Below are 26,680 nucleotides of genomic sequence, written 5' to 3'. Positions count from 1 at the left end.
GTGCACCTAGTTCATGTCCTACACTCCAGAGACTGGGACACAGTTTTCTTACACTCTCACACTTTCACACTACACTGTCAGAGTGGTTCCAAAGAATGTTTATCAATATGGTGATAGGCGCTTTATATATATAAATATATATATATACATATCTCTTCCTCTTTCAGAATAATTCAAATGGGTTTTGTGGTACCTTGTGGAATTAACCGCATTTATTCATCTATACATGGGCACCCTACTGATGTATATAATCCAAATTAACAGACAACTACCACATTTGATTACCTTTAACATTGACAAAACCTCATATAGGAGTTTCAAAGAATCATAGAATAGTTTGGGTTGGAAGAGACCTTCTAAGAACATCTAGTCTGGCCTCCCTGCTGTGAGCAGGAATGTTTTTCACTAGATCAGGCTGCTCAGAGCACCATCCAACCTTTCAATCAAGAACACTTTAAATGATAGGATATTCACAACTTCTCTGGGGAAATCTGTTCCACTGCCACACCACCCTCATCATAAAGATTTTCTTCCTTAAGTCCCATGTAAATCTAACCTCTTTCAGTTTTAACAGTTATGTCTTTTCCCATTGCTGTTGGCCCTACTAAAAACTTCATACCCATATTCCTTATAAGGTCCTTTAAATATTGAGAAGTTGCACCAAGTTTTTCTCAGAGCCTTCTTTTCTTCAGACTGAATAACATGAACTCTCTCAGCCTGTTTCCATGGGAGAAGTGCTTCAGCCCTCCAATCACTTTTGTGGTCCTCCTCTTGACCTGCTCCAACAGATCCACGTCTTTGCTGCGATGAGGACTTCAGAACTTGGCACAGTGCTCCAAATAGGGTCTCATCAGAGTGGAAATGAAAAGCAGAATCACTTCCCTCAACCTGATGACCACATTTCTTTTGAAGCAGCCCAAGATATTTCTTGGTTTTCTGGGCTGCAAATGCATATTGCCAGCTTGTGTCCAACTTTTCATCAGCCAACACCCCCAGGTCCTGCATGGCTCCTCTCAATCCATTCATTCCCCATCCTTTACTGTTCCAGAACCTTGAACTTGGCATTATTGAACCTCATGATGATCAAACAGACTCAATTCTTGATTTTGTCCAGGTCCCTCTGTTTGGCATCCCATACCTCAGCTTGGTGTCATCTGTAACTTAATGTATATCCATACTGCATCTCACTAGCAGGTATCAGATGTTAATCCATATGCTGCAGAGGATAAACTCCATGCATATGAGTTAATGCATATGCTTAATTATCTTCATTCTGGCTTAGAGGACAGGATCTGATGCATTTTGCATCTTCAGAGCTTGGTGTGTTGGTTTCTAACTAAATTAGCTGTTCATCTTTGAAGGTACATGTCTGCTTGTGTCACTCAGGTTAGGAACACCCATAGGTGTACCCATTCATAGGGTACAAACCTGTTTGAGGATCTTTTTTCTACATATTCCTGTGTGACTACTATATATAAAAGTTGCAGTTCAATATTAGGGTTTTTGAATAATTAAAGCAGTGGGAAAGAATTAAGGCTTTAAAGGAGACAGACCTGTATTGTAAATACAGATGGCTCTATAATATGATCATATATATGACATACATATTAATTCTTTAGAATAGCCTATTATCCTATTAAGATAAATTACTAGAAACATCACTCTTCTGAAATTAATGATTCTAATTTTAAAATGTTAAAAAGCAACATTAGTTTTTAAACAAAGCACAGTATCAGTGTTATTTAGGTACTGAACATTTGAGAGATGCATCACTATTTGTATTTGATAGCGATTACTATGTTAAATATTCAAATGTACTTCATATTAAATGCTACAATGGTATCCAATCATCTTGTCATCTAAATCAGTTATGTACTAATTATGACTGTTTCAAAGAAAATATGAAATTCTGAAGAAATATTTCACAGAATCACGGAATGTCTTTGGTTGGAAAAGACCTTCAAGATCATCCACTCCAACCTTTGACCAACACTCTAAGCTCACCAGTAAAACATGTCCTTAAGGACCAGGTCCACATGCCATTTGAATACCTCCACAGATGGTGACTCCACCACTGCCCTGGGAGACTATTCCAATGTTTCCCTTTCAGTGAAAAATGTTTCCTAATCCAGCCTAAAGCTCCCCTGGCGTAGCATGCATCCATCTCTTCACTATTAATAGTGCTATAATAATAATTAACATATATATTTGTGAAAAAGTGTTTTTTACTATGAAACCATGAACATCCTTTACCCAGATGCTTACAATGAAAGTGAAAGCATTTTTTTCTTCTAAACCTGCTAATATGTAGTAACTTTTCTGAATACAATTCTGCTAATATTTTTCATTAAGCATTCTGTTTCATCTTCTTTTGTTAACTATCCTCATTTTGGACAACTTCTTTTGTCTCAGAATTGGAAGACTGTTTGTACCCATATTTATACATTACAGCCTCAGAGCAAGTTACCTTGGAAACTGTTTAAAGCATTATCTTCTTGACTATTTGTTCTATCAAATCACTGAATTGCCTTCTTTCCTCTTTCATCTAAAGCTTGGTACTAGGAAACAGACATGTCCAGCTTATTTCTTGCTATAATTTCTTCTTGACTACTCAAAGTGGCACTCTACAGTAGTTGTCTGCTCATTTTCAGGTAATCATTAAATGTCTATCATAAATATTATTTTCTCAGGAACAAATAAAGAATATCTAGATACTCTTTTCTGCTAAGAGCTACTGTTGCAAGCAGCAGTGTTGCACAGTAGTAATAGGTATAATAAGAGAGTCTCTCTCTTCAGAAACCAGCAAAAGTTACTTTTCTCTTTCCCATGCACTTCCCTCTATTGTGATGGGAAAACCATCAAAGTCAGTATGCTGAACAAAATTATTTACTTGATTACAATAATTATTTTGAGAATGGCAGCATGAGAATAGTGTAGATAAAGTAATTTGACATTTCTCACGAATCAGAATTCTAATGATACTCGTACTAAGTTGTAAGTTTGTATCCTCATCTGATCTTAAATGGGATAGTTCTATGGAAATTCTTAGAATCTCAAGCTTAGTGTTTTGGTTCTGTCTCTTTGCTTTTCTATTATATTAAACCTGTCTCAAAAATGCTGATAAAAATACCAGTGCTGATATTTAACATTAAGAGTAGTAGGCAACTGGAAAAACGTTTATGAACAGCAGTCAATAAGGAAAGACAATTTCTTATTTGTTAGAGTAAGGCTCAATTGAACATGGAAGTGAGAGCTTCACCTGTGTACCTTTGCTATTATAACCAAATTAATTTTATTACATTCTCGGAATATTTATATGATGTTTATAATTATTGGCACAGGAACTTAAACTTCACAAATAAGACAAATAATGTCAAAGTTAGAGCCCTATGAGCTGTTGCACCTTTCTGAGTTTCAAAATTCCACAAAGCTTAGAGTTTATGATATTACAGGATGATGTGAATCCCATCTCAGTGTAGCAATCCAAAATGTCTTCATCTGATTGAAACCAGATAATCATGGTCATTTTAGTCAATGGAGCCAAATCCAGTTGGCAGCCAGTCACTAGCAGTGTCCTCCAGGGAAAAGTGATGAGTCTAGCCTTGTTCAATTACTATCAGTGATCTAGGTGAAACTGAGTGTTTACTCAGAAGGTTTGCAGATGACACCCACTTGGGTTGGGAATGTTGGTCTGCTTGAGATAGGAAGCTCTGCAGAGGGCTCTGAGCAGGTTGAACTCCTGGGCTGAGGGCAGCTGGGTGAGGTTTAGCAGCACCAAGTTCTGAGTCCTGCATTTTGGTCTCAGCAACCCCAGACAATGCTACGGGCTTGGGGAAGAGCTTCTAGAAATCTGCCTGTCTGAAAAGGACCTTGGGGTCTTGGTCAACATGCACCTGAATATGAGCCAGCAGTGTGCCCAGATGGCCAAGAAGGCAAAGAGCATCCTGGCTTGTGTCAGGAATGAGGCCAGCAGGAGAAGGGAAGTCATCGTACCCCTATTACTCAGTGCTGGTGAGGCCACACCTTGAGTACTGTGTTCAGTTCTGGGCCCCTCACTGCAAGAAAGACATTGAGTTGCTCGAGCAGGTTCAGAGAAGGGCAGCAAAGCTGGTGATGGGTCTGGAGAACAAGTCCTGTGAGGTGAATCTGAGGGAAATGGGAATGTTCAGTTTGGAGAAGAGGAGGCTGAGGGGAAATCTAATTGCTCTCTACAACTACTGTAAAGGAGGTTGTGGTGAGGTGGGTGTTGGCCTCTTAAGTAAACAGTGTTAGGAAATGGCCTGAAGTTGCACCAAGGAAGGTTTAGACTAGGTGAATTTCTAGTTCTTCTAGACTAGGAAGAATTTCTTTACTGAAAGAGTAAAGCAGTTAGGAATTGGAATGGGCTGCCCAGAGAGGTGGTGGATTCACCATCCCTGGAGATATTTAATAAACATGTAGACGAGGTACTTCAGGACATGCTCTGGTGGACATAGTGTCTTGGTTTTTTGTTTTAGGTTTGTTTTCTTTGGTTGTGTTTTTTGGAGGGAAGTGACAGTTGGACACAGTGATCCCAGAGGTCATTTTCCACAGTGACAATTGTGTGATTTTGTGTAATAGCGAGACAGAAGGCACTAAAGACACAAAGGATTCAAAAATCAATGCTAAAGACAAGGATAATAAATTACCTTCATGGATGTGGCTCCTGTTTCTGTCCATTGACAAGATAAGGAACCACAATACCACTTTTAATTTAAATACCTGACTTTTAAACGCCTAATATGAGGTGAGGTGAGATGAGATTAGACGAAGCTAGTTTTTTGGTCCAAAAACTACAAGTTTTGAAATGAGAAATGAGGCTTGACATTGCAGATAATTTTGTGAATAATGCAAATTTGTCAAACTCAAAAGCCTTTCTGGAAAGATTTGTTTCAGCCACCTTTTGTCAGAAGGAGTAGTTGTGTCTAGGAATGTCTTTGTAACAAATTGTTTGTTTGGCTTTTTATTTCAAAATATCACTAAAGATATATGTAAATACACACACACACACACACAGAGTGATCAGTTCACATTTAGTCAATTTCCTTCCATCAGGTGTGGGGAGTACCATATTTCCTCCTGGTTCTCCCTTTCCATCACTTACATCATCATCTTAAGTTAGAATAGGGAAAAAAATTCTTCTCTTACCTGAAAAAGAAATTGTGCTATGCCAGTATTTTTTCTCAGAACAGATTGTATCTTGATCAGTTCAGATGACTGAACTGATAGCCACTGAGCTTTCTAGCCACTTGTCACATATTTGAAAGGATAATGAGTAGTTTACTTACGAAGAGTTTTCAAAGGTGAGATTTTCAGCCCTCCCAGGTGACTTCCCTCTTGCAGGTTTCTGGATATCCTCAAGAAGTGGGCAGAAATGTAAGCAGATGTGGAGAAGGTAATATGACCATTTGGATACAGCAGACACTGCATATTTCTGAGAATCATTGCATATAAATCCCAAGATTGTACAGATTCACTGGAATAAGTATTCAACAAATCTGAAGAATTGCATTGCAAAGCTGCAGTGTCTTCTACTGCAGGTTTTATGGTGCTCTTCTAGACCCAAAATACCTAACTTATTCCTTATCTCTTCCAGTAATTATAGAAGGCTCCAGAGAAGCTGTTCCGTACAGAGGGTTACATTTCTTAAACCTAATTATTTAGTCTACCTAGATTAAGCTCTTGATCTAGTATCTACTAGTATTATATAATATATATAATTATGTTTATAATTTTTATAAAAATAAACCCACACACAAATACATACATATATGTACATGCATATACAGAAACAAACAGAGGTGTATCTGTATGTAAAGATTTTTTGAGAGATATACTGTTCCTAAGGACTAAGAATTAGCTGATTTAGGAATGTGAACAATTAGGAGTATTGCAATGAAGCAAAGAATGCAGACAAAAAGAAAAATGGTTTAAAGAGAGACTATACTCAACGAATTTGCATATGGTTTTCTGCTCTACTTAAAACTGTTTCTGGGATTTACCTCATTTAATGAGAAGAAACAGTGGTTCTGAATGTCAAGGAGTGTTTTACATGTATGTCAGTAGTGGCTTTAAAGTGGGGGTTTGGCAGTGAGGTAGAAAAAACTAGAAAATGAAAATTTTAATTTCATTGCAATTGATTTCTGAAAATAAACAATGCTTAAAAGAAAATTAAAAGGCTTGGTCCTGGATCATTAGAAAGGATTTTAGGAGCTGTATGACAACAGCATACTGATTGGCCTTTTGCTTTGATTTTCTTGGCCTGAAGAAATATTTTAGATACCAAAACACTTTCACCACCCTCTTTTTCTGACAGAGGTAAAATCTTAATTGTCATGGATAGATTATTTGGCAGAAAATCCAAACTAAACAAAATACTCCACTTACATTAACTGGGACATTTCACAGACACAGCTTAATAGTATCCATTTTTTATTGCTTATTTCAGTTTTAGCCTTGGCTGAAATAATTAGGCTTAAATTTATTTAAAACAAATATTCTTGATCTAAGCTTCACCTTTTTTTTTCTAAGAACACTTGATAATTCAAAAAATTTTTCAGGAGAAAAAATAAAAAAAAATATTCTCTGGAGTGCTGTCCAGGATAAAGTCTTCAACTTGATCATTTAGACAATATTCTTCATTTTGGATCATGAACACTAAGGATACCCCAAGGAAACTTTGGCTTCTGATCCTTTAAGAAAAAATACCTTATTAAAAATGTCGATGTACCTAAGCAGATAGATACTACTACTTTGGTGTAATCTATCTCTTGATTGTCAAGATAATATAATTAGAAGAAGGTATCAGTGATTAAAGAATGTTCACAGTCTTGTGTTTCTATAAACACAACCATTTTCTAGCAGTTCTAAGCCTTCTTTCAACTTCTTCCAGTTTCTGAGTGCCTGATGTTATGTCTTGTTTCTGGTGACTTTTTTTTTTTTTTTTCTGGTGATCTTTTCTGTTCCAGTTTAGAGTGGGTTCATGGGAGTGTCACAAAAAAGATCAGAGGTCTGAAACTCCTCTCCTTTGAAGAAAGGCTGAGAGATTTGGGATTGTTTAGCCTGAAGAAAAGGCCTCAGGGAGACCTTACTGTGGCCTTTCCGTACTTAGAGAGTGCTTACAAGAAAAACAGAAACAGACGTTTTACTAGGACCTGTAGTGACAGGACAAGAGACAATGGCTTTCAACTAAAATGGGGTAGGTTTAGGCTGGATTTAAGGAAGAAATTTTTTACAAGAGTGGTGAAACACCGGAACAGGTTTCCCAGGGAGGTGGTAGAGGCCCCATCCTTGGAAACATTGGCGTTCAGGCTGGATGAGGCTCTGAGCAACCTGACCTAGTTGAAGATGTCCCTGCTCCCTGCAGGGGTGGTCGGAATAATGACCTTTAAAGGTCCCTTGCAACCTAAACCATCCTATGATTCTTTGAGTGAATGAAAGCTTTTTTTTCCCCAGTACACTATAATGTCAAGAGGCAAGAACTGAAGGCATGGACTGCTGCTCTTATGGGCATGATTTGCTAATACAAATTATTTTCTTTATTGAATAAGTGTTTTAATGATTTACTGAAATAACACCTTGATACGTTTCTGATATTCTGCAGCTGGAAAACAATATTGTCCCCATATACAGCTTTTCACAAATATAGAATACCTACAGAAATTTCCTTTTTGAACCATCAATATCTACCAATTTTTTATAGTCAGTGCAATATAAGCACATATATAAATAATGTTTGACATACATAACATATAGGTCTTCCATTTGGTTTTAATAGTAATTTTAAAGGGACAACATTTCCTGCAAGTACATGAATTTCATTTTTATTTAAATATTTTCTTTCAGAAAATAAACATCCTGAGACTTCAAAAGCAAATAAAAATTGATTTATTTAAAACCAAGTAAAAAAAAAACCTATAGCTTTAGTATCAGTTTGTGAATGATTATTAGGATTGCCAGAACTGAACTAAAATTAATCATAGCTTGCAGGACATTTAAGCAAAATTTTAAAAAGTTAAGAAAAAATGCTCAGGGAGCTGCTGTATTTTATATATACATTGATGAGTGTGATTTGTGAGCTTTCTTACATCTTTCTCAGCCCTACATATGTGTATTAAGGGATCATAAAAACAAGGCAGCAGACTAACTTACAGCCTGCCAATCAGTCTATGACAGCTGTGTAGACAGTAAAAATAGCTTAATCATTGTCTTTAAGGAGATAAAAATGTTGATCTCAAAGACAAATTTATGCATGAGCTTGTATTAGTCCCTTCTCCAAGGGACTTCAAGTAAATGGGTTGCCCTGCAGTGCAGAAGAAAAGGAACTGCACTGCAGCTATGGTATTTCTTATTGCTTAGATAAAACTTGATTAAAGGGGGAGAAAACAAGATTGCCATAAACCTCTTGTCAGCATCCAGTCTAAAGTAAATTCATACACATGGAAAAAGTCTCAAAGAAAAAACAGCTGAAAACCACTGGTTAGCCAAAGTTTAAAAACAGTAAGGTGGTCAAAGCAAATGCTTAATACATCTCTCTCTATTTTAGGCATTAATCACATTATAGGTGAGTGAGGGTCAAAACATTCATACATTGATAATTTTTTCCTGAGCCTAATAGTGAGGAAAATACAAGTAATTTTAGGATACCGTTTAACTGCAGTCAAACCCAGAAGAATCATGCATTATGACTATGCGGTCCTGGAGTAAAACAATTAACATATTGGGATTTTCTTTATTCTTGCATTTTATCAAAATTTAAAAACCAATGGCAAATTATTACAGTGCAAAGACAATTCTATGATTATGACTGAGGGTTCTATATAATTTTTTAATTTTCTATTTCTTCAGACTTAATTTCAGAGTTAGTTCTTTGGGTTAAAAGACAAAAAAAAAAAACAAAACCTTGCCAGGACTACCATATCTGGTTATTATACTTTCTTATAGGATAAAGTTATCTATAAAGTAAAAAGCCCAAAACATTCTTAGAATTATGGCAAATACTGCCAGGTTCTGAATGGACAGAGTGTGTTAATCAACAGATGCTACCACATCTGTCATGATGAACATGAATATGCTCTTCCCAGAGATGCTCAGTAAACTGGCACCTTCCTGGAAGGTTCTGTGTATCTTTCTCAGATAAACAGAACAGAATCAAATTATAAGAATATAAATGCAAACTAAAAATACTGTAGTACTTGTGCCCATTTGAGAAATGACACTAAATGCAGGAAATGTAGATTTCCACTAGAGCATGTCAGTATACAATGTCAAATATTTGTTCCTCCTCTTCTGTACTGTATTTCAGTATATGAGTACAATTCAGTACTCAAGTGTCACATTGCCACAGTGTAATTATTTCAAGTCATTTTTGAAGCATTAAATTGTTGGCATAAATTTTGTGTATCCCCTCATATTTATAGATAATAAAGTGAAATTGCATTTAGCACATTTAACAAGAAATAGACAAATTAAAATTAATATTTTAGTCAATATTTTTTACTGGAAAAAATTTTCTACTGTGGAAAAAACGTCATAGTAAGGTACTTAGCTTTGTCATGAAAGTTTGTCTTACAGAAATTTTATTTGTATACTTCTGAGAGACTTAAATGACTAGTGTCAGATGTATTTAAATTAAAATACCTTTTGCAATTCAAAGGAGATATAACAGCCAAAGTACTACTGAAACTGCAAACTGTATGTTTTGTAGGAAGATTTTGAACAGCACAAATTTCTGCATTTAATACGGAGGTTAGTGGGGTATTTTGCTTTTTTTCTTAAGAATAGCTCTGCACGGTTCAGTTATCTATTAAGGCTTTTGTAATAACCAGTGTTAAAATAAGTAGCTGGCACAGAATTCACACAATCATAGAATTCTTCAGATTAGAAGGGTCCAACTCCGCTTTAGTTGGATCAGGTTGCTCAGATCTGATCAAGCCTGACCTTGAATGTCTACAGGGATGGGGCCTCCACCATTTCTCTGGACAACCTGTTCCAGTGTTTCAGCACCCTCATAGTAAAGAACTCCTTAATATCTACTCTAAATCTACCCTGCTCTGGTTGAAGACCATTGCCCCTCATCTTATCACTTCAAGCCCTTGTAAATATTCCCTCTCAATTAGCCTGAGAATTAACTTGAGCAATCCTAGAATTATCCTTGGCTGAGTTTTGATGTATTTATTAACAGAAAACACCAGTATGACTGATTTAAGTCACTGGATGGAAACTGATGATGATATTTATCTTCCTTTTTATTTCCTTGGAAACTTCCAATTACTTTATTCCTGCTAATTTTCAGTACATCCCTCTGACAAAAGTGGAATACACCAGTTAAAAATGCTGAAAAGAGATTCCTTTGCCCTGTTATGCCATGCACTTGCTTCTCTGACTGTTCCAAGTTATAAATAAAGCACTCTGTAGAATTTCCTTAGTCTTCAGAAGCTAAGCTGTATCTCTTTCTCTGTTCAGTTACATTAACAGCTGTGTTTACACTGCCTGTACTCATCTATTGGAGGTGTCCAAGTAGCAGTATGCAACTAAACACACAAATTGTGTTTTAGTCTATTTTTTGACATGTTATACACTTTTTCAATCCCAAAAGCTTTCCCATCAACTTCTGAAAAGTTGGGTAGGGGTTCTATGTATCAGATCTAAAAAAAAATATCTCTTTCAACGATTCTATTACTCATATTTCCTGTAACATACGTAAATTCATCTATGCATGTAGATGAATTATTCATGATATTTTCTTCAGCAAGCAGTTTGGATGAAAATTTCCTTTTCCTGGAGTATTTCATCTCAGAATTTTTCTTGTTTTCTATTTTTTAACCTTTCCATTGCTGAGGAAAGCAGCTCCTGAAGTGTTATGTTGCTTATCTTCTTAAGTATGTCGTTTAGGAGACTACAGTTGTTGCAAGATAAAACTGCCAGAATTATTCCAAAACTTGACAGATCTGCTAACAAACGATTCTGATCAGTATCCTACCACTCTTCTATACCTTTGATATGAACCACATATGGCATCAATCCTGTTTGCTCCAATTAACGACAATTTTCTAGTGACCAAGGTCAGACTGGTACTGAGAGAGACTCAGCTGTTCTTAGCTAGCACATATGGTCCAGTGTTGTTGGTAATTTACTAACTTTAATAAAAAACTACTGAATGCTAAATCAAGGTCCTGCTGCAGAATATTTCAGTTTATGCTAACCTGTACCTAGCAAATATTTTATGTGAGCTATTTTATTTAAGAAATACTTGAAATTATTGACTCTTGAATATTCAGACTTTTGTTAGCTCTGGCAACAGAACTGGTGGGGGGAATTTATTTGATGGGGAAAAGCCACCAACCTGTCCATGCCACTAGACTAAAAAATATTGTTACAAAAAATAACTGATGCTTATGCTGCTACTTGACAGGTGCCAAAATAAAATAAAAAAAAAAAAAAAAAAAAGAGAGTGGAACCTTTGTTGAGTTTCTGAAATCAGTGAAGATAATGAAACAATATTTATTCCAAACTGTTCTGAGCAACAAATTAGCAAATAACAGTTGGTGGGTTTTCTATCTATTCTCATTCAAACTGATGTGTAATGCTATGTGGTTTATTTCCAATGCTTCCTGGTGAGTTTCTTTCAGATAACATCAGCACCAGACTTGTTTGGGCTTAGTGCATATTAATTCTTTTTTAAACACTGCACAAACATCTTCCCTGCCAGTGTATACGCTTTGAGAATACAATTGTTAAAATCATGGCATTGTGACAAATCCTTACTCTATTAGAAGTAAATATTTAAAGTAGTATTTGTGGATGTCATTCTTACTTCCAGTGATTCAACCATGCTCTGCCTGCTTTTGGAAAAGATTGCTTGGAATTACAGTGCAGATAAATTGTGGAATTTTGTACTGCAGTTTGGATCTGAGAATAAGCAGAGTGAGCAAAAGTGGATTTCTCCTTACAGAACATGCAGAATATAGGATCTGCCTTAGAAACAGATTAAATTTGCTTAATGTTTTATTCCTACTTATGAGACAAGAAACATAGTGTGAGAAATATCACACTTTGTCATCTTCCACAGTGTTTTACAAAAAGAACTTTTGTGATGTTAACTGTAATTCAGTAGAGGACTATAAATAATTCTTGTTATTTAGGCAAGGACGTTTTCTGAAATCCATTGGTGATTTTTGAGATATAAAATCCTTACTTATTTCCAGGTCAAAGCTGATAGTGAAGACTTATTTCAACAGCATTAATGTTTGGAATTTTTAACGATAAATTACTTAAATATTTAACGTTTTTTCAAAATCTTTGGTTTTTAAAACAAAGAGTCAGCACAATCAGGGCAAGAGTAAAAATGTCTTTCTCTGAACACTGCATTTTTCATTCCTTGCAGTTCTATTCTTGGTAAAAACACCTTTCCTACCTTTTTTCATTTGTGCTCTACGAACCATGAAAGCTGCCGTTATGGAGGAGAGACTGCTCTATGCATTGGTTTTATTGTTTTTATGCTGACACAACAAAATCTAAATTAGCTGATTCACTTAGGACTTTTCAGGCCTCAGCAATTCTTAAAAAAATGGGGAAAAAAGAAAAAGGTCAGAGGGTGAGAGTGAATGAGACTGATCTGCTAAAAGGGAGAGTGTCTTTTTCACTTTTCTTTGATAACTCAGATCAACTCATTCTCATAGTCCTAGGAGACAATAAAGAAAATACTAGAAAGGTCATATTTATAACTAGTTGCTAATCTGGTCAGAAAATCAGATGATAGAAGTTCACTTGAATTAACACAGTCTGTCTGGTGATAGAGGACAGTTAAGCTGATTTAAGCCTGGTCTGCTGTCCAGCACAAGTGGAGGAATATTTCCAGTATACTTAAAATGCTAGTGATTAGCATGGTGCTTTGTAAAAGCTATTCTTTAGCCTATAGCAATGATTCAAAACTGTGCAGTGCACATATGTGAATGCAGAGTTTGAAATGTCTGTGGGATCATATTATATTATGGAGGCATCAGGTGCAGATTTGCAATTAAGACCAAATTGCATTTTATACATTATGTGCTCAGCTGTGTCAAGATCCGTAAATATACTGCTTCTGCTGCTTCAAAAAACAGCACATACTTTTGGAGTGTAATACTATCTAAGGCTTACTGTAAACTAGAAATTATTTTGCTTATTAAAATGAACCTAAATGGATTATTTAAACCAAAATATCTGGAAACAGGACATGTAGTGATGCTTTGTAAAGCCAAAAGCTAACAAGATCTGATATCTTGTATTCTCGTTTCTGTAGCTGATTCTGATAATTAATTCCAAACATTGCTGTTTAGTTAAGGAGTCCCAGTATGGATCAGGATCCCATTGCTGTCCACTCCAGAAATATTGTGCAGTTTGGAGAAAATAAGTACCTTGGAGAAAAAAGTACCTATTCCAAAGAATGGAGATTCATATTAAGAACTGAAGGAGGTTCATCAGTGTACACATATATACATTACAGAAAGAAGTACAAAAATATACAGTGGAACATATTTGAACAGTAGAAATCAGCCTTGACAAATTTCTATTTGGTGACAGTTCAGGAAAGAGCAGGTCAGTTATTTCCAAATAGCTTTATCTTTGAATTTCTCTGTATTTATAACATTAGAAGACAATTCCAGAATTCCTAAAACATTCTTTATCTAAGACTGTTGGTTTGTTCTTTCAGCTTTAGCTTGTCAGACTATGATTTGAAATGTATTCAACTAATTAATTTTGTTTATCTTTCTGTTAATGGTGCTAATCCTCTGTGGCCTTTTAAAATACTGGAGACATAACTCAAATGTGTTAGAACAGCTATGAACCATAAGAGAATAATTTCTAATGTTTGCTTCACCTAAATTTGACATCTAGCATTCTTACTTTAGAAAAAAATCTTGAGATACTTTAGTGCTTTTGCCATTGTTAAAAACATCAGAAACTAATGTTCTAGCTTATTTCACAGCTATGCAGATTTATGTCAAAACAAAATGTCAAACACATGAAAATGAATAAGGAATTGATAAAATGAATATATTATATGAAGAGTTCAGCTTTGATTTTCAGGGGGCCATGTATGAAACAACTGGGATGCGGCTACTCGACTTTCAAAGGAAGGAAGGGTGAAAAAGACAGGAAAAAACATTTCCTTGGCTCATAATGGGTTTGCCTTTGGTTTGATGTATAAGAGAAAATTGTATGTCTTGTTTTGTTTTTTTGAAATTGCTCAATATCAAATTTTGAAGAATTTCCAGGTTCACCTATTACTGTATGTAACTTCAACCTGTTAAAGAATCATAGAGATGAATGAAAACACAAAGCTGGAAGGGACCTCTGGGTTTCCTATTGTTTGTTGGAGCTAATGTTTCCATTAGCTTTCCTAATGAAAAGTAAGACCTTAGACAAATTTATTCAAGCCCATGATAAGCCATTTCCAGTGAGTTGGTTCCATTGCTTGTCTGTCTGGGCTACCTGTTCCAATGCTGAGTTATTCACATAGTGAAGAATTTTGTTCTTATATCCACACAAAATTTCTCTTAGGCAGCTTGGAACATTGCCTCTTATTCTGTCACCATACATCCTAATGAAGAGAGTGCCTTCAACTTCTCTCTAACATCCTCTTTAGGTAATGGAAGAATGTGATTACATTTTGTGTAAGCTTTCCACTGTTGGTGTAACACCACCATTTCCATCAATCGTCTTTCGTAAGTTAAGTTGTCCAACCTTCTGATCACCTTGGTGGACACTCTCCAATTTTAACATCTCTTTTGAACTTGGAGGACCAAAACTGGACACAGTGTTCCTGGTGTGTCATGGCAAGTGCCAAGTATTGTGGATTAATCACATCCCTTGTTGTGCTGGCTATAGTCTTGCTGATACATCCTGCAGTTTGCTTTCTTACTGCAAGGATAGGCTGCTTACTTATGTTCAGCTTGCTGCCCTCTTGGTTCCTTAAGTTCTTTTCAGGCAGGATGCACTCTTGCCAGTCAATTCTCATCCAGTATGGATGCTTGGGAACACTTTCTCCCAGGATAGATTTTTCATTTATCTTTGCTAAACCTCATGTTATCCCTGTTTGTACTAATTTTCTCTCTGCATGGTAGCTCTTTCTTGCAAAGTATTTACCTCTCCTCCCTATTTGGTGTTATCCACAAACTTGGGAAGGGTGATTTCAGCATAATATTCCAAACTATTTATAAATATATTGAATAGTATCAGGTTTAGGACTAACCCCTGAGGCACTCCACTCTTGACACAATGCCAGTCTGGCCTTGAGCTATTAACTACCACCTTTCAAGATCAATATCTCAGCCAGTTCTCCACCTGTAGGAGCTCCATCTGTCAAGTTCATATCCTACCAGCTTATCATCAAGGATGCTCTCAGAGCTCATATTGGGCACCTTGCTGAAGCTCATATGGATTGGTCTTTACAAATGCATTTTTTATATGTCATTCTTTTTCTTAGTAAAAACACCTGATAAATTAGTGAGGTAATTGACAAGGGTAATTTCAGAGCCTGTGTATTATAGAAGGTTAGAATAAATGTGCATAGATGTTCTTTGACCTTAAAAATTTTTGTGAATGAAGGAACTTTAAGAAAAGTGGTCTGCATCCACTAAGAACGCAATGCTCAGGAAAACAAAAGCTGCATAGCTGTTAGAGGGAGTGTCATAAATGAAAAATAGTGTAGAGGTTGTGAGGGTTTTTTGACACACAGATTGTCATGGTTTATTCCATATGTGTAGGGAGTGCTTTCATGAAATACATAAGAATAGGGCTTCTGGCTTTTTTTTAACTTCTTTTTTCTCAAAATTTAGTCTTAATTACCATTAATCTTTCCTTTGTTACTAAAGCCTCTTTTGAGTTTAAATATCACATGGATCAAAGCAAAACTGAAGCATTTTCTGTCACACCCAAAGGCTTTTAGAATCCAGCAAATAAGTTGGAAGCTATCATTAAAATAAAAATCTGTACTTTTTCCTTGTAGAAAAATAATCAGATTTTTCCGGGCATATGTTTGTGAATTTATCCAATCTTGTCTTGTATCATGAGGTCTGCTTTCCTGTCCTTTGATCCTTGTTTATTATGGCATTCATAGAATGTCCCAATATTTTTCTACCCTTGTGGCTCAGATTCTGACTACTCAGCTATTTGTCTTTCCTAGGCAAGTGCTCCAAGATCGGGCAGTGAGTAACAAATATTAACAATAATTCCTTTGTACATAGCATTAAACCAACTTTGAGCCTTTGTCATGTTTCCTTTTGTGGTCCTTGACAAGTAGAGTTATCTTCTAATGATCTTTAATTTATGAATGCTGAGTATGTCACTGAGAGTATCCTCTGAATGTCATTGTGAGAGCTACAATTTTATGCACAGGGGAGATGAGTTTCTTGATTTGCTTCATCTTTTTATTTCCAACTTTCCTGCTAGCCAGTTCAGTTTTTATTCCAGCGAAATTCAAGTGTTTCAAAGCAGAGGCAGCTTTCTTACTACTCTGTTGTCTTCCACATTACTGAGGCAACACAGGCATGACAAATCATGTCACCCCAAGTTATCTTATACAGACATCATTTCCGGTTGATTTCAAGTCATGTTGGATTTCCAGACAGTGATTTCCAGTTAGATGAAACATTATGGTGAAATAACCCAGATAAAATAGTACATTTCATTGATGGAGCATATAAGTTGGTTAACCAGAGTGATTTGCACACAGTGAAAGAAGATGGAAACATAATGTAAAATTCAACATCTGTTTCTCTCAGTATGAATGACACAATCATAACCACAAGAAGCAAAATTTACGTATTTGAGTGTCATGCTCTTTAGTTCAATGTCAAATGGGCTCCTGATGCTTTTGGTTGTTCTGGCTTCTTGATTTTAGTCACAAAAGTATGCTGAGTATTTTGCCAAACACAGAGGAAAACCATTTGTGGTTGTGTTTTTCTGCATCAAATGCTAATTTTTTTTTATTTTTTTTTTTTTTTTTTAGTTTTCAGTAAAAATATCACCTGTTATGTGTAAAATAAATCCTGTAGCCAGAACTATACACTTTTTTTGGTAAGAATTTCTGAGCACTAGTTAAAATCTAGGGATCACAAGTAGATGAGCTCTTTTCCTATGTGTCATTTCAATTATGACTTTTGGTTTTAGGGGTGTAATAAAGTGCAATGACTAGTTGGCTAGTGTTCTGCCTGTATGAGAAAACTGTGAGATCACTGTGTGCTTACTGTCTCTGATGTTATCTTCACAGTGGTGAGCCATGTGCACTGATATTCTAGGGTTCTGTTATAATCTAAAGTCTCAATATTAATTCTTGAGCTTTTTTGGTTTTAGTATTCCAGTAAATGAAGTATCCTGTGCAGAAACTTTCTCTAATTCTTTTTTTTCTTTCCCAGCCCCCAGCTGCTCCCCCCTTCCCTCCCTAGCACGGATCTTCCATGTTTATGTAGTTTGCTAGAATTACTTTTTCTGCCAAATTTTTATATTGCTCAAATTATTTCTAGAGGTAAAAATGTTCGGTTTGGGTATTAAGGTAAAGAATATACATCAAAATAACCAAATATAGGTTCTTGGTAAAATTTTACGAAAAGAGTTGCATTTGCCATCCTTTCTGTATTAGAATGTAAATTTAGATTTCTACAGAGCTGATGCACATTTCTTGAAGTGTGTTATGCTACAGTTCAGTGTTAAATGTTTGCAGTAATTTATTGATTTGAAAAATAAACCCTATGAGCAGAGACCATATCTTTGTGGTCTTCTCTATTCTATGCATTCACAGTATATTGTAAAGAAAAATTATTTCCCCTTAGAGTTACTAAAATCTCTGGCAATTAGCCACAGAACATGCTCAGTATAGTAACAGTGTGTTCATAGAGAGCCCTAAAATTCTTCAGTTTTGTTAGCACTGACACTAGAGTTAGTTCAAGTGCTTGATTTGCAAAGTCCCCAGGCAGGGTGAAATAACTCTTGGATTGTATCTCAGCAGGGGGACAAAGTCATATTTTTTCTAAGTAAATGTTCTTTTTATTCCACATACATTGCTAATTCTCCTCTGGGGCAGAATTTATGGCTGTCAATCAGCTGAACTTCAGAAAGGTTTGCAGTGTCAATCTTTGTTTAGTATCTCAACCAAGCTGACAGCAGTGTTATGTTTAAGGCTGACATTAAAAGATGAAAGACTCTTTAAAAGTCTGATTACCAATTCTCATGGTCCATTTCTACATTTTATTTATTAGAGAAGACTTCACATTACTGAATATTTTGTGATACATCTGGAGTTTGAAACATTTTAAACAGATGGGGTAAATGTATTATAAAATGTTCAGTACTTAAAAAAAAAGCAAAGTAAAGAAAGTAAAAAATAAAGTAATCAACTTCTCTGCATCTACACAGCATCACTTTGGCCCAAACTACTGTCTCTTTCTTCCTATCACAACGTTTCTTTGCATTACTGGAATAATAAAGCAGAAAACATATATTAATTTTTTTAGGACTTTTCATAGTCAGTTTCCAAATAGCAAACTAGTATTAGTGTGACCAGTGTGTGACAATATCTCTTACTTAAAGCCTTTTAAAAATATTTTACAATGCACTTTAATTAAAATATTTTCTGCCTCAGAACTGTTTTCTCCATATGCTCCCATCTTCAAGTGCTTTCAGTACTTGAGGGTTCCATGCTCTGCATAAGGTTTTCAGAATTACTTAGGAATAGCTGAGTGACTGAAATACAAGAGAAAATTTCAATAGTGCCAGATTCCAGAGATTCACCTTTAACACTCACCAGCATTGTTGATAAAGTTGGTTGCAGTTTTTCAGTGACTTCAAATACATGTAGGCTTTCTTCCTACAAAAAAACCTAACCCAAAAAAAAAAAAAAAAAAAAAAAGAAAGTAAAAATAATAAAAACCAGATAAACAACATATATTGTACATTTTATTCAGAACTTGTCCAGATGTTTTGCTTTACCCAGTTAAGATGTGAGGTACACATGAAATAAAAGGTACAGGCAGCCTTAGAAGAATACCTTGGTAAAAACTAACACATAGTAAAATACAATAAGAGTGCAATGTGCAAACTGAGAATTTGCTTTCACTCCTCTAAATGTATTATTGTTATTAATGTTTCATCTAATATTTGTCTTTCAGAAATCCAAAATCTCCACTTATGACAAGATGTGGGCCTTCATGAGTAGCAGGAGGCAGTCAGTACTTGTGAAAAGTAATGAAGAAGGTATCCAGCGTGTGCTTACCTCTGATTATGCATTTTTAATGGAGTCGACAACCATTGAGTTTGTCACACAGCGGAACTGTAACCTGACACAGATTGGAGGCCTGATAGACTCAAAAGGTTATGGTGTTGGAACTCCCATGGGTAGGTTATATGTCAACCATTTGTTCTGTGTACATTCATCTTAGTTGCTATAGTAGCATAGAAAAGCTCCAATACACTCTGTCTTTCTCTACATAGCTAATTTTTTTTTTCTTATTCTCTTTCTCCAACCTGGGGAAAATATTCTGTATTTTATCAACATTTGTCTGCTTAATTTAATTTTCTAAATAGAAAAAAAAGTTATTTTATAAAACAATAGACATTTTCCTATGATGTCTTTCTCTTACATGGTACCTTCCTTATTCTCAACAACAAGTGCTTTTAACAACACTTTATTTTGCTGAAAAAAAAAGTTTTAAAAATATTTATGTGTCTCTTTAGGGAATGAGATCATAGCAGTGAACAGCTATCATGACTCCATGATAGTATCATTTGCAACAGCAAATGAGCATAATGCTTCCATACTGAGAAGGCTCATCACTGGGATTCTTAAAGGAGGAGGAAAGATCCGTCGACAAAAGAAATACTGAATTAACATTGTGGACTATTTCCAGAGCAATTCCAGTCCTGTTAATATTTTCAGGTTAGGTGATCTTGATTAGACATAAAGGGGAAGGCTGTGGACATTGTCTACCTGAACTTAAGTATTAAGTTTTTGAATGCTTGTCTCCCAAAGCATTTTCCTCGAGAAGCTGGTGGCTCATTGCACAGACAGATGTAATCTTTGTTGAATTAGAAACTGGAGTTGTAGTCAATGAAGTAAAATCCAGTTGGTGAGTGGTCACCAGTGATGTGCCCCAGGGCTCAGTTTTGGGGCCAGTCCTGTTCAATGTCTTCACTAGTGATCTAGCTGAGGGGATTGAGTTTCCTTAGCAAGTCTGCAGATGATACCACGTTGGGTGGGAGTGTGGATCTGCTTGAGGGTAGGAAGGCTCTGCAAAGGAACCTGGGCAGTGTACACCAGTGGGCCAAAGTCAATAAAATGAAGTTTAACAAAGCCAAGGGCTGGGCCCTGAACTTGGGTCACAACAACCCCCAAGCAACACTGCAGACTTGGGGAGGAGTGGCTGGAAAAGCTTGTGGAAAAGGACTGGCTGCAGTCTCTGGCTCAAGCTTTTTACATGGATGTGTAGTAAAAGGACAAGGGGAAATGGTTTAAAACTTGAACAGGGGAGATTTAGGTTAGACATTAGGAAAAAACACTTTCTTGTGAGGGTTGACACAGGAACAGGTTGCCTTAGTAAGTTGTGGCCACCCCTCCCTCAAAGTGTTCACGGCCAGGCTGACTGGGGGTTTGAGCAACCTGTTCTAGTGGAAAGTGTCCCTATCCATGCAGGGAGGTTGTAACTAGATGATCTTTAAGGTCCCTTCTAGCCCTAGCCATTCTTTGAATCCATGATTCCATGGTGCTCAGGTGACCAAGAAGGCAAACAGCATCCTGGCTAATGTCAGGAATAATGAGGCCATCAGGGGAAGGGAAGTGATGGTGTCCCTGGCCCTGTGAGGCCACACCATGAGTACTGTGTTCAGCTCTGGGCCCCTCATTACAAGAAAGACATTGAGTTAATGGAGCAACTTCAGAGAAGGGCAACCAAGCTGGTAAAGATTCTGGAGAATAAGTCTTATGAGGAGAGGCTGAGGGAGCTGGAATTGTTTAGTTTGGAGGAGGCTGAGAGGGGACCTTATTGCTCTCTGTAGCTACCTTAAAGGAGGTTGCTGAGAGGTGGGTGTTGGCCTCTTCTCTCAAGTGTATAATGATAGGACTAGAGGAAATGTCCTGAAGATGCACCAGGGAAGGTTTAGACTAGATATGAGGAAAAAATTCTTTGCTGAGAGAGTAGTCTGGCATTGGAATGGGTTGCCCAGGGAGGCGGTGGATTTGCCATCTCTGGAGGCCTTTAAAAACTTTGTAGATGAGGCACTTCAGGACATGCTCTAGCGAGTGGTACAGATATTGGTTCATATATTTTATTCAGGGGGGATGTTGACAGTTGGATGAAGTGACCTTTTCAACTGTGGCAATTATGTGAAAACTTCAGTTGTAAGTTGTAGTTGCCAACTATAGACATTATTTTGGCTTCTAAAATCCACAACAATGATCCAATAATCAGTAATTTCAGTAATCATTGCCAGCTCATATTGACCTTCTTATAAACAAACACCATCAAGTGCTTTTCCTCAGGAACTTTCCTCAATGCATACTCTGCCCATCCTGTAATTATGTTTGGAATTGCCCTGGCCCAGGTGCAGAACTTTGCACTAACCTTGTTGGACTTCAAGAGACTGGCATGGGCCCACCTTGGAAGCCTCCTATGGTCCTTCTGGGTGGCATCCCTTCCCTCCAGTGTATTGCCCACATCACACAGCTTGGTGTCAGTGGCAAACTTGCTGAGAGACCACTCAATCCCACTGTCCATGTTGCTGACCAAGATCTTAAACAGTGCTGATCCCAATACTGACCCCTGAGGAACACCACTCATCACTGATCTCTACTTGGACATTGAGCTGTTGACCACAACCCTTTGAAGGTGACCATCCATCCAATTCCTTATCCACTGAATGATCCATCCATGAAGTCCATGTCTGTCAAATATAGAGACAAGGATGTTATGTGGGACAGTGTCAAATGCTTTGCACAAGTACAGATAGATGACTTCAGTTGCTCTTGCCCTATTCACCAATGCTGTAACCCTGTCACAGAATGCCACCAAATTTGTCAGGCACAATTTGGCCATGTTGACTGTTACAAATCTCCCCCACCCCTTATTTTCCATTTGCCTTGGTACAGTTTCCAGGAGGATGTGCTCCATAATCTTGCAGGGCACAGAGGTGAGACTGGCTGGCCTGTACTTCCCTGGGTCTTCCTTTTATCCCTTTTTTAAAAACAGGGGTTATGTTTTATTTTCTTTCAGTCAGTGGGGACTTTGCCAGACTACCACAACTTCTCAAATAATATGGGCAGTGGTTTCTTTACTTCATCTGCCAGTTTTCTCAGGACTCTCAGATGTATCTCATCAGATCATGGACTTGTACATCTTCAAGTTCCTTAGATGATCTGTAACCAGTTCTGCCCCTACTGTTGGTGGTTCTTCATTCTCCCAGTCCCTGCCCTTGCCTTCTGTGACTTGGGTGGTATGGATTGTGAACTTTCTGGTGAAGAATGAGGCAAAAAAAATCATTGGGTACCTCTGCCTCCTCCCTATTTTTGGTAACTATGTGTCCTGTTACCTTCCAGAGAGTGCCCACATTTTCCTTTGTCTTCCTTTTATCACCAATAAACCTAGAGGCTCTTTTATTGCTCTTAGTGTACCTGGGCAGATTTAATTCTATCAGAGCTTTAACTTTCCTAACCTGAGTCCTGGCTGCTTGGACAATTTCTCTGTAGTCTTCGCAGGCTTCATGTTCTTGCTTCCACCTTCTGTAGGCTCCCTTTTTGTATTTAAGTTTGTCCAAGAGCTTGGAAGTGCTTGGAAACATACAGTGTAATGGTTTCACAAACAAAGCACAGGTTACTGCTTTTGCCTATTTGGGAAACAGCACATCTCTGAGCAGAAAAATGCAGAACTATTTAAATTAGGGGCACAGTATCTTAAAAGTATAGATGTAGTCACCCCAGATTTACACAAATGTTTTTTGTATATGCATGTGTGTGTATATCTGTATATATATTATCTGATCATTATTATACAGTTTATCTTGATTTTGCAGAAATATCTGCATGTAAGACTAAATTGACAGAATGCAGTTGTTAAAGGCCTTATGTTGAATTCAGTAGAGTCGATATTGTTGATTTTGGAGAACAGCATCAAAATATAGGTTGTTCCTTTTGAACAAGAGAACAGAATAATAATGAGACCATAATTTCCTTGAGTCTAAGTAGTTATAAGCACAAAAGCTAAAAGCTTTCCTAACAGAAAAATATGCTGTCAGAGGAGTTTATGGTAGGATAATCACTTGGGAAATGTAACCACACAAATACAGCACCAGCTCAGAGTACTACAGTAAGAGCTCCCTTCTCATAATGTATAAGTTTTAATTTCAGAGAAGCTGCACGAGATGAGAAGATAAAAACCCCAGACCTGGCTGTGAATAGGTATCAACTCCTTTGAAACACACTGAAGGATCAAAATCTGGGTATTCATGATTATTCAAATCCTTCTAAATGCACTAGTGAAGAATACAGATTGCTAAAATGTAGCCTTGACGAAGGATTGTAAATGAGGTACTTTAGGCAGAAAGTAGGATTATTGTAGACTTTTAAAACCAACAAAATACACTAATGTTTGGAATAGGTGTAGGGCAGCATCCTTGCATGATATCTTTGCTGTTAGCTTTAGTTAGTATGTCACACATGATACCTGGAACACTGAAAAATAAACTAGAGATAGTGAATTTGATAAGTTATACATAGTGAATGACACTCATGATACATGTTTATAAATCAAAGTAATGGTCTTGTATACACTTAAATTCATTTTCAGTCAGCCTAGGCTGAAGAACAAGATCTGGGATGAGAGGTTTGCCAGCAACTGATCCTTCAGAGCAGATAAGAGCAACTTATTTGTAACTGGGGTTGTGTTTATTTTGGTTTATTTTCTACCTTTGCAACTTTGTTTTCATCTTTGTAACCAAGACTGTAACACTGGCTTTACTAGAGCACTTCTGTGGTGTTCTGTTGTTTTTTTTTTTTTTCTTTTTTTTTCCTAGCTTGAAGCTCCAAACAGCAGAGTTTGTATTGACTGTTCTGGCAGTTTTGTCAGTCCTGGGTTATCCATCAATGACTCTGTTAGATAGGAAAACTTTTGTTAATGTGCATAAATCTTGAGGCCTTTTGTATAGTTTATTTCTGGTAATAAATATATGAATATACGTCATGCAGCTCATGATCCAAGGTTCATATTAAAGATAGGAGGAAGGGGAGGGAGGAAGAGGAAAGGGAAAAAGAGAAAAAAAAGAAAGAGGAAAGGGAAAGAAGAAAGGGAAAGGAAAAGCGAAAAGGGAAGAGAATGGGAAGGGCAGAGGGAAAGAGAGGGAGAGGGAGAGGGAGAGGGAGAGGGAAAGGGAGAGGGAGAGGGAAAGGGAAAGGGAAAGGGAAAGAGAAAGGGAAAGGGAAAGAGAAAGGAAGGAAAAAACCCCACAGCAAACAAAGTGGAGCAGGGGTATGGAGGGTGGTTATGCCCTTTGGGTGTGCAGAGTAACTTCTGCTTTTAGTGATAGATCCTCTAAAGTGTTACTTGCCTCTTTCAGTACTTGAAATGTCCCCTTTATTCATATTATTTATGCATGATATAGGTGTTCAAGATCAGTTGGGTTACATTTACTATTGCAAAGGATTCCTAATTGTTTATGATACTTCCACATTCTTATGGTCTTCTTATAAAAATAAATTGTAACTTTTTCAAGAAAATCTACTCCATCTAGCAACACACTTCTCATGCCCTACTGAAACACAGTCAAAATTACTTTCTTACCATCAACATGCTATAAAATACAATAATATTATGTGACAAATGTTATTTTCCTTAAAGAGTATTTATTAACATCATTGTTAATGTGGAGTGAATCACATGAAAGATTAGAAATTTAGCTTCCATGCTGTCTATTTTTAAGGCTTAATGCTTTGCAAAGCTACTTTTCTTTCTTTTACTCTCTGATTGGAAGGAACATGTTTGAAGTCATCTCTTGGAAAAAAGCAAATCTTCATCTCTCTGGAGTGGTTTCAGGTTTTTATTTCTTTGCCAAATTCCTGTTTCTCTGCAGCATGTCAGACAGCAGGCTGCTCTCCATCTGGCTTGGGCAGATTTTGCTATTGAATTGCCAGTTCCTTCTATGTTGAACCTGGAGTACATAAGTGGCTGACAAGTGTATATGTCAAACCCATTCCAGAATGAGTAGATCTGCTACACCTTTCAGATCATCTGCACTTATGTGGCAGCTCAGGACTATCCTACCAGACAAACTCTATGTGTGGAGATACCTGCAAAGTAATGCTTTTGACATTTTGAAAAGGAAAAATAGTAGGTGTAAGTAATTAAAAAAATTTCCATCTATTTCTTCTAACTCTTAAGGAATGCAAAATAGAAAGTGAGTGGAAATTAGATCTAGTAATTTCTCTAGAGGTTATATCTCTCATATCTAAAAGAAAAGTAAATGAATAAATTAAACAAACTTCCAGCAGAGATACATTGGTTGAAGGCCTCAGATATCAGTATGCTCACTTAAGTTCAAAGGATGAAAAAAAACTTCAAGGCTCTGACATTCTATTGATTCACAGGTGCCATTTTTAGTGAAGTTTTTTTGTCTGTAGATTCTAAGGAAATACTAAGTAAAATGTCATTGTTTACAAATATTTTTATCTCCTAGAGAAAAAATACACTTCCCACAGTATATTGTTTTTAAAGAACTTCAAATTTTTGCCCACTCAGCTATAACTTTGAAAAGTCTATTTGGCCAGTTAACATAATGTGTAGATCACTTACACATAGAAGTTATTTATACTTTTGCACAATCTCAACATTTTAATTTTTTTTTACTGAGGTATTCAATTTTTTTTTTTTTTTTCATTTCAGTGAGCTGTGTAGCATGTAATTAAAATGTTGCAAGCATATTTTGAAGGCAGTAGTATTCATATACTTTCATCAAACACAGAATCTTGAAGGAGTATTTCACACTCCACTCACTTAAATCAAAGATTTCACTGCAGAAAAAAAGGGTTCCAGGCAATAATTTATCATCTGCTATTACATATCTTCTCTAGGAATGTGACTTCATGAATTATTTATATTTATCCAAGCTATTAATAAATGCAATGCAATAGTGCTCTTCCTGCTGCAATGATAGGCTGCAGGATTAAAACAGATTCAAACATATAATTTAAGTAACAAAAATATAATATTTCATTATTGTGTTGTATCCAATAATACTATAGGTTCATATGATTTATATTATGTATTTTTTCTCTAGGGAGTGGCCTAGACAAAATATTCATAGTAAAAGTAAAAAGTTTTTATTTTATAATATTGATATTGATTTTATCTTATAATATTGACATTTTTAACTCACCTGACCATGCTCTTAATCCATACTAAGGTATTTAAAAAATATTTAATTATTATAATAATATTTAGTTATTATAGTTTTTATTTAAGTGCTTGTTTCCAAATATAGAAAATTTTGAAAAAAGAGAGTGGACAATAATAGGTAATTTCAAATTATAACTGCAACACCACAAATTTTTGCATTCTTAACTTCAATACTAAAAGTATAAGCATTGTCCCCTGCCTATGATTTTCCAAATCTAATGTGAAAAAAAAAAAAAAAGAAAAAAAAG

General features: G+C 36.3%; 1 protein-coding gene across 6 annotated transcripts in view; it reads left to right on the top strand.

Annotated features, from left to right (window-relative positions):
* GRIK2 (glutamate ionotropic receptor kainate type subunit 2) overlaps nucleotides 1-26,680 on the top strand; it is a 365,605-nt gene that overhangs the window by 310,570 nt on the left and 28,355 nt on the right. For all 6 annotated transcript variants that reach the window (XM_071741263.1, XM_071741262.1, XM_071741261.1 and 3 more), the window contains one exon: nucleotides 19,167-19,392. In XM_071741263.1, coding sequence (XP_071597364.1) covers nucleotides 19,167-19,392 — 226 coding nt within the window. The remainder of the gene's footprint in view (nucleotides 1-19,166; nucleotides 19,393-26,680) is intronic.

The sequence above is a fragment of the Heliangelus exortis genome, chromosome 3 (assembly GCF_036169615.1).
Source record: "Heliangelus exortis chromosome 3, bHelExo1.hap1, whole genome shotgun sequence".
Classification (NCBI taxonomy): Eukaryota; Metazoa; Chordata; class Aves; order Apodiformes; family Trochilidae; genus Heliangelus; species Heliangelus exortis.
Note: the sequence above shows the minus strand (reverse complement) of the source record. Positions and strands in the feature narration are given on the sequence as shown.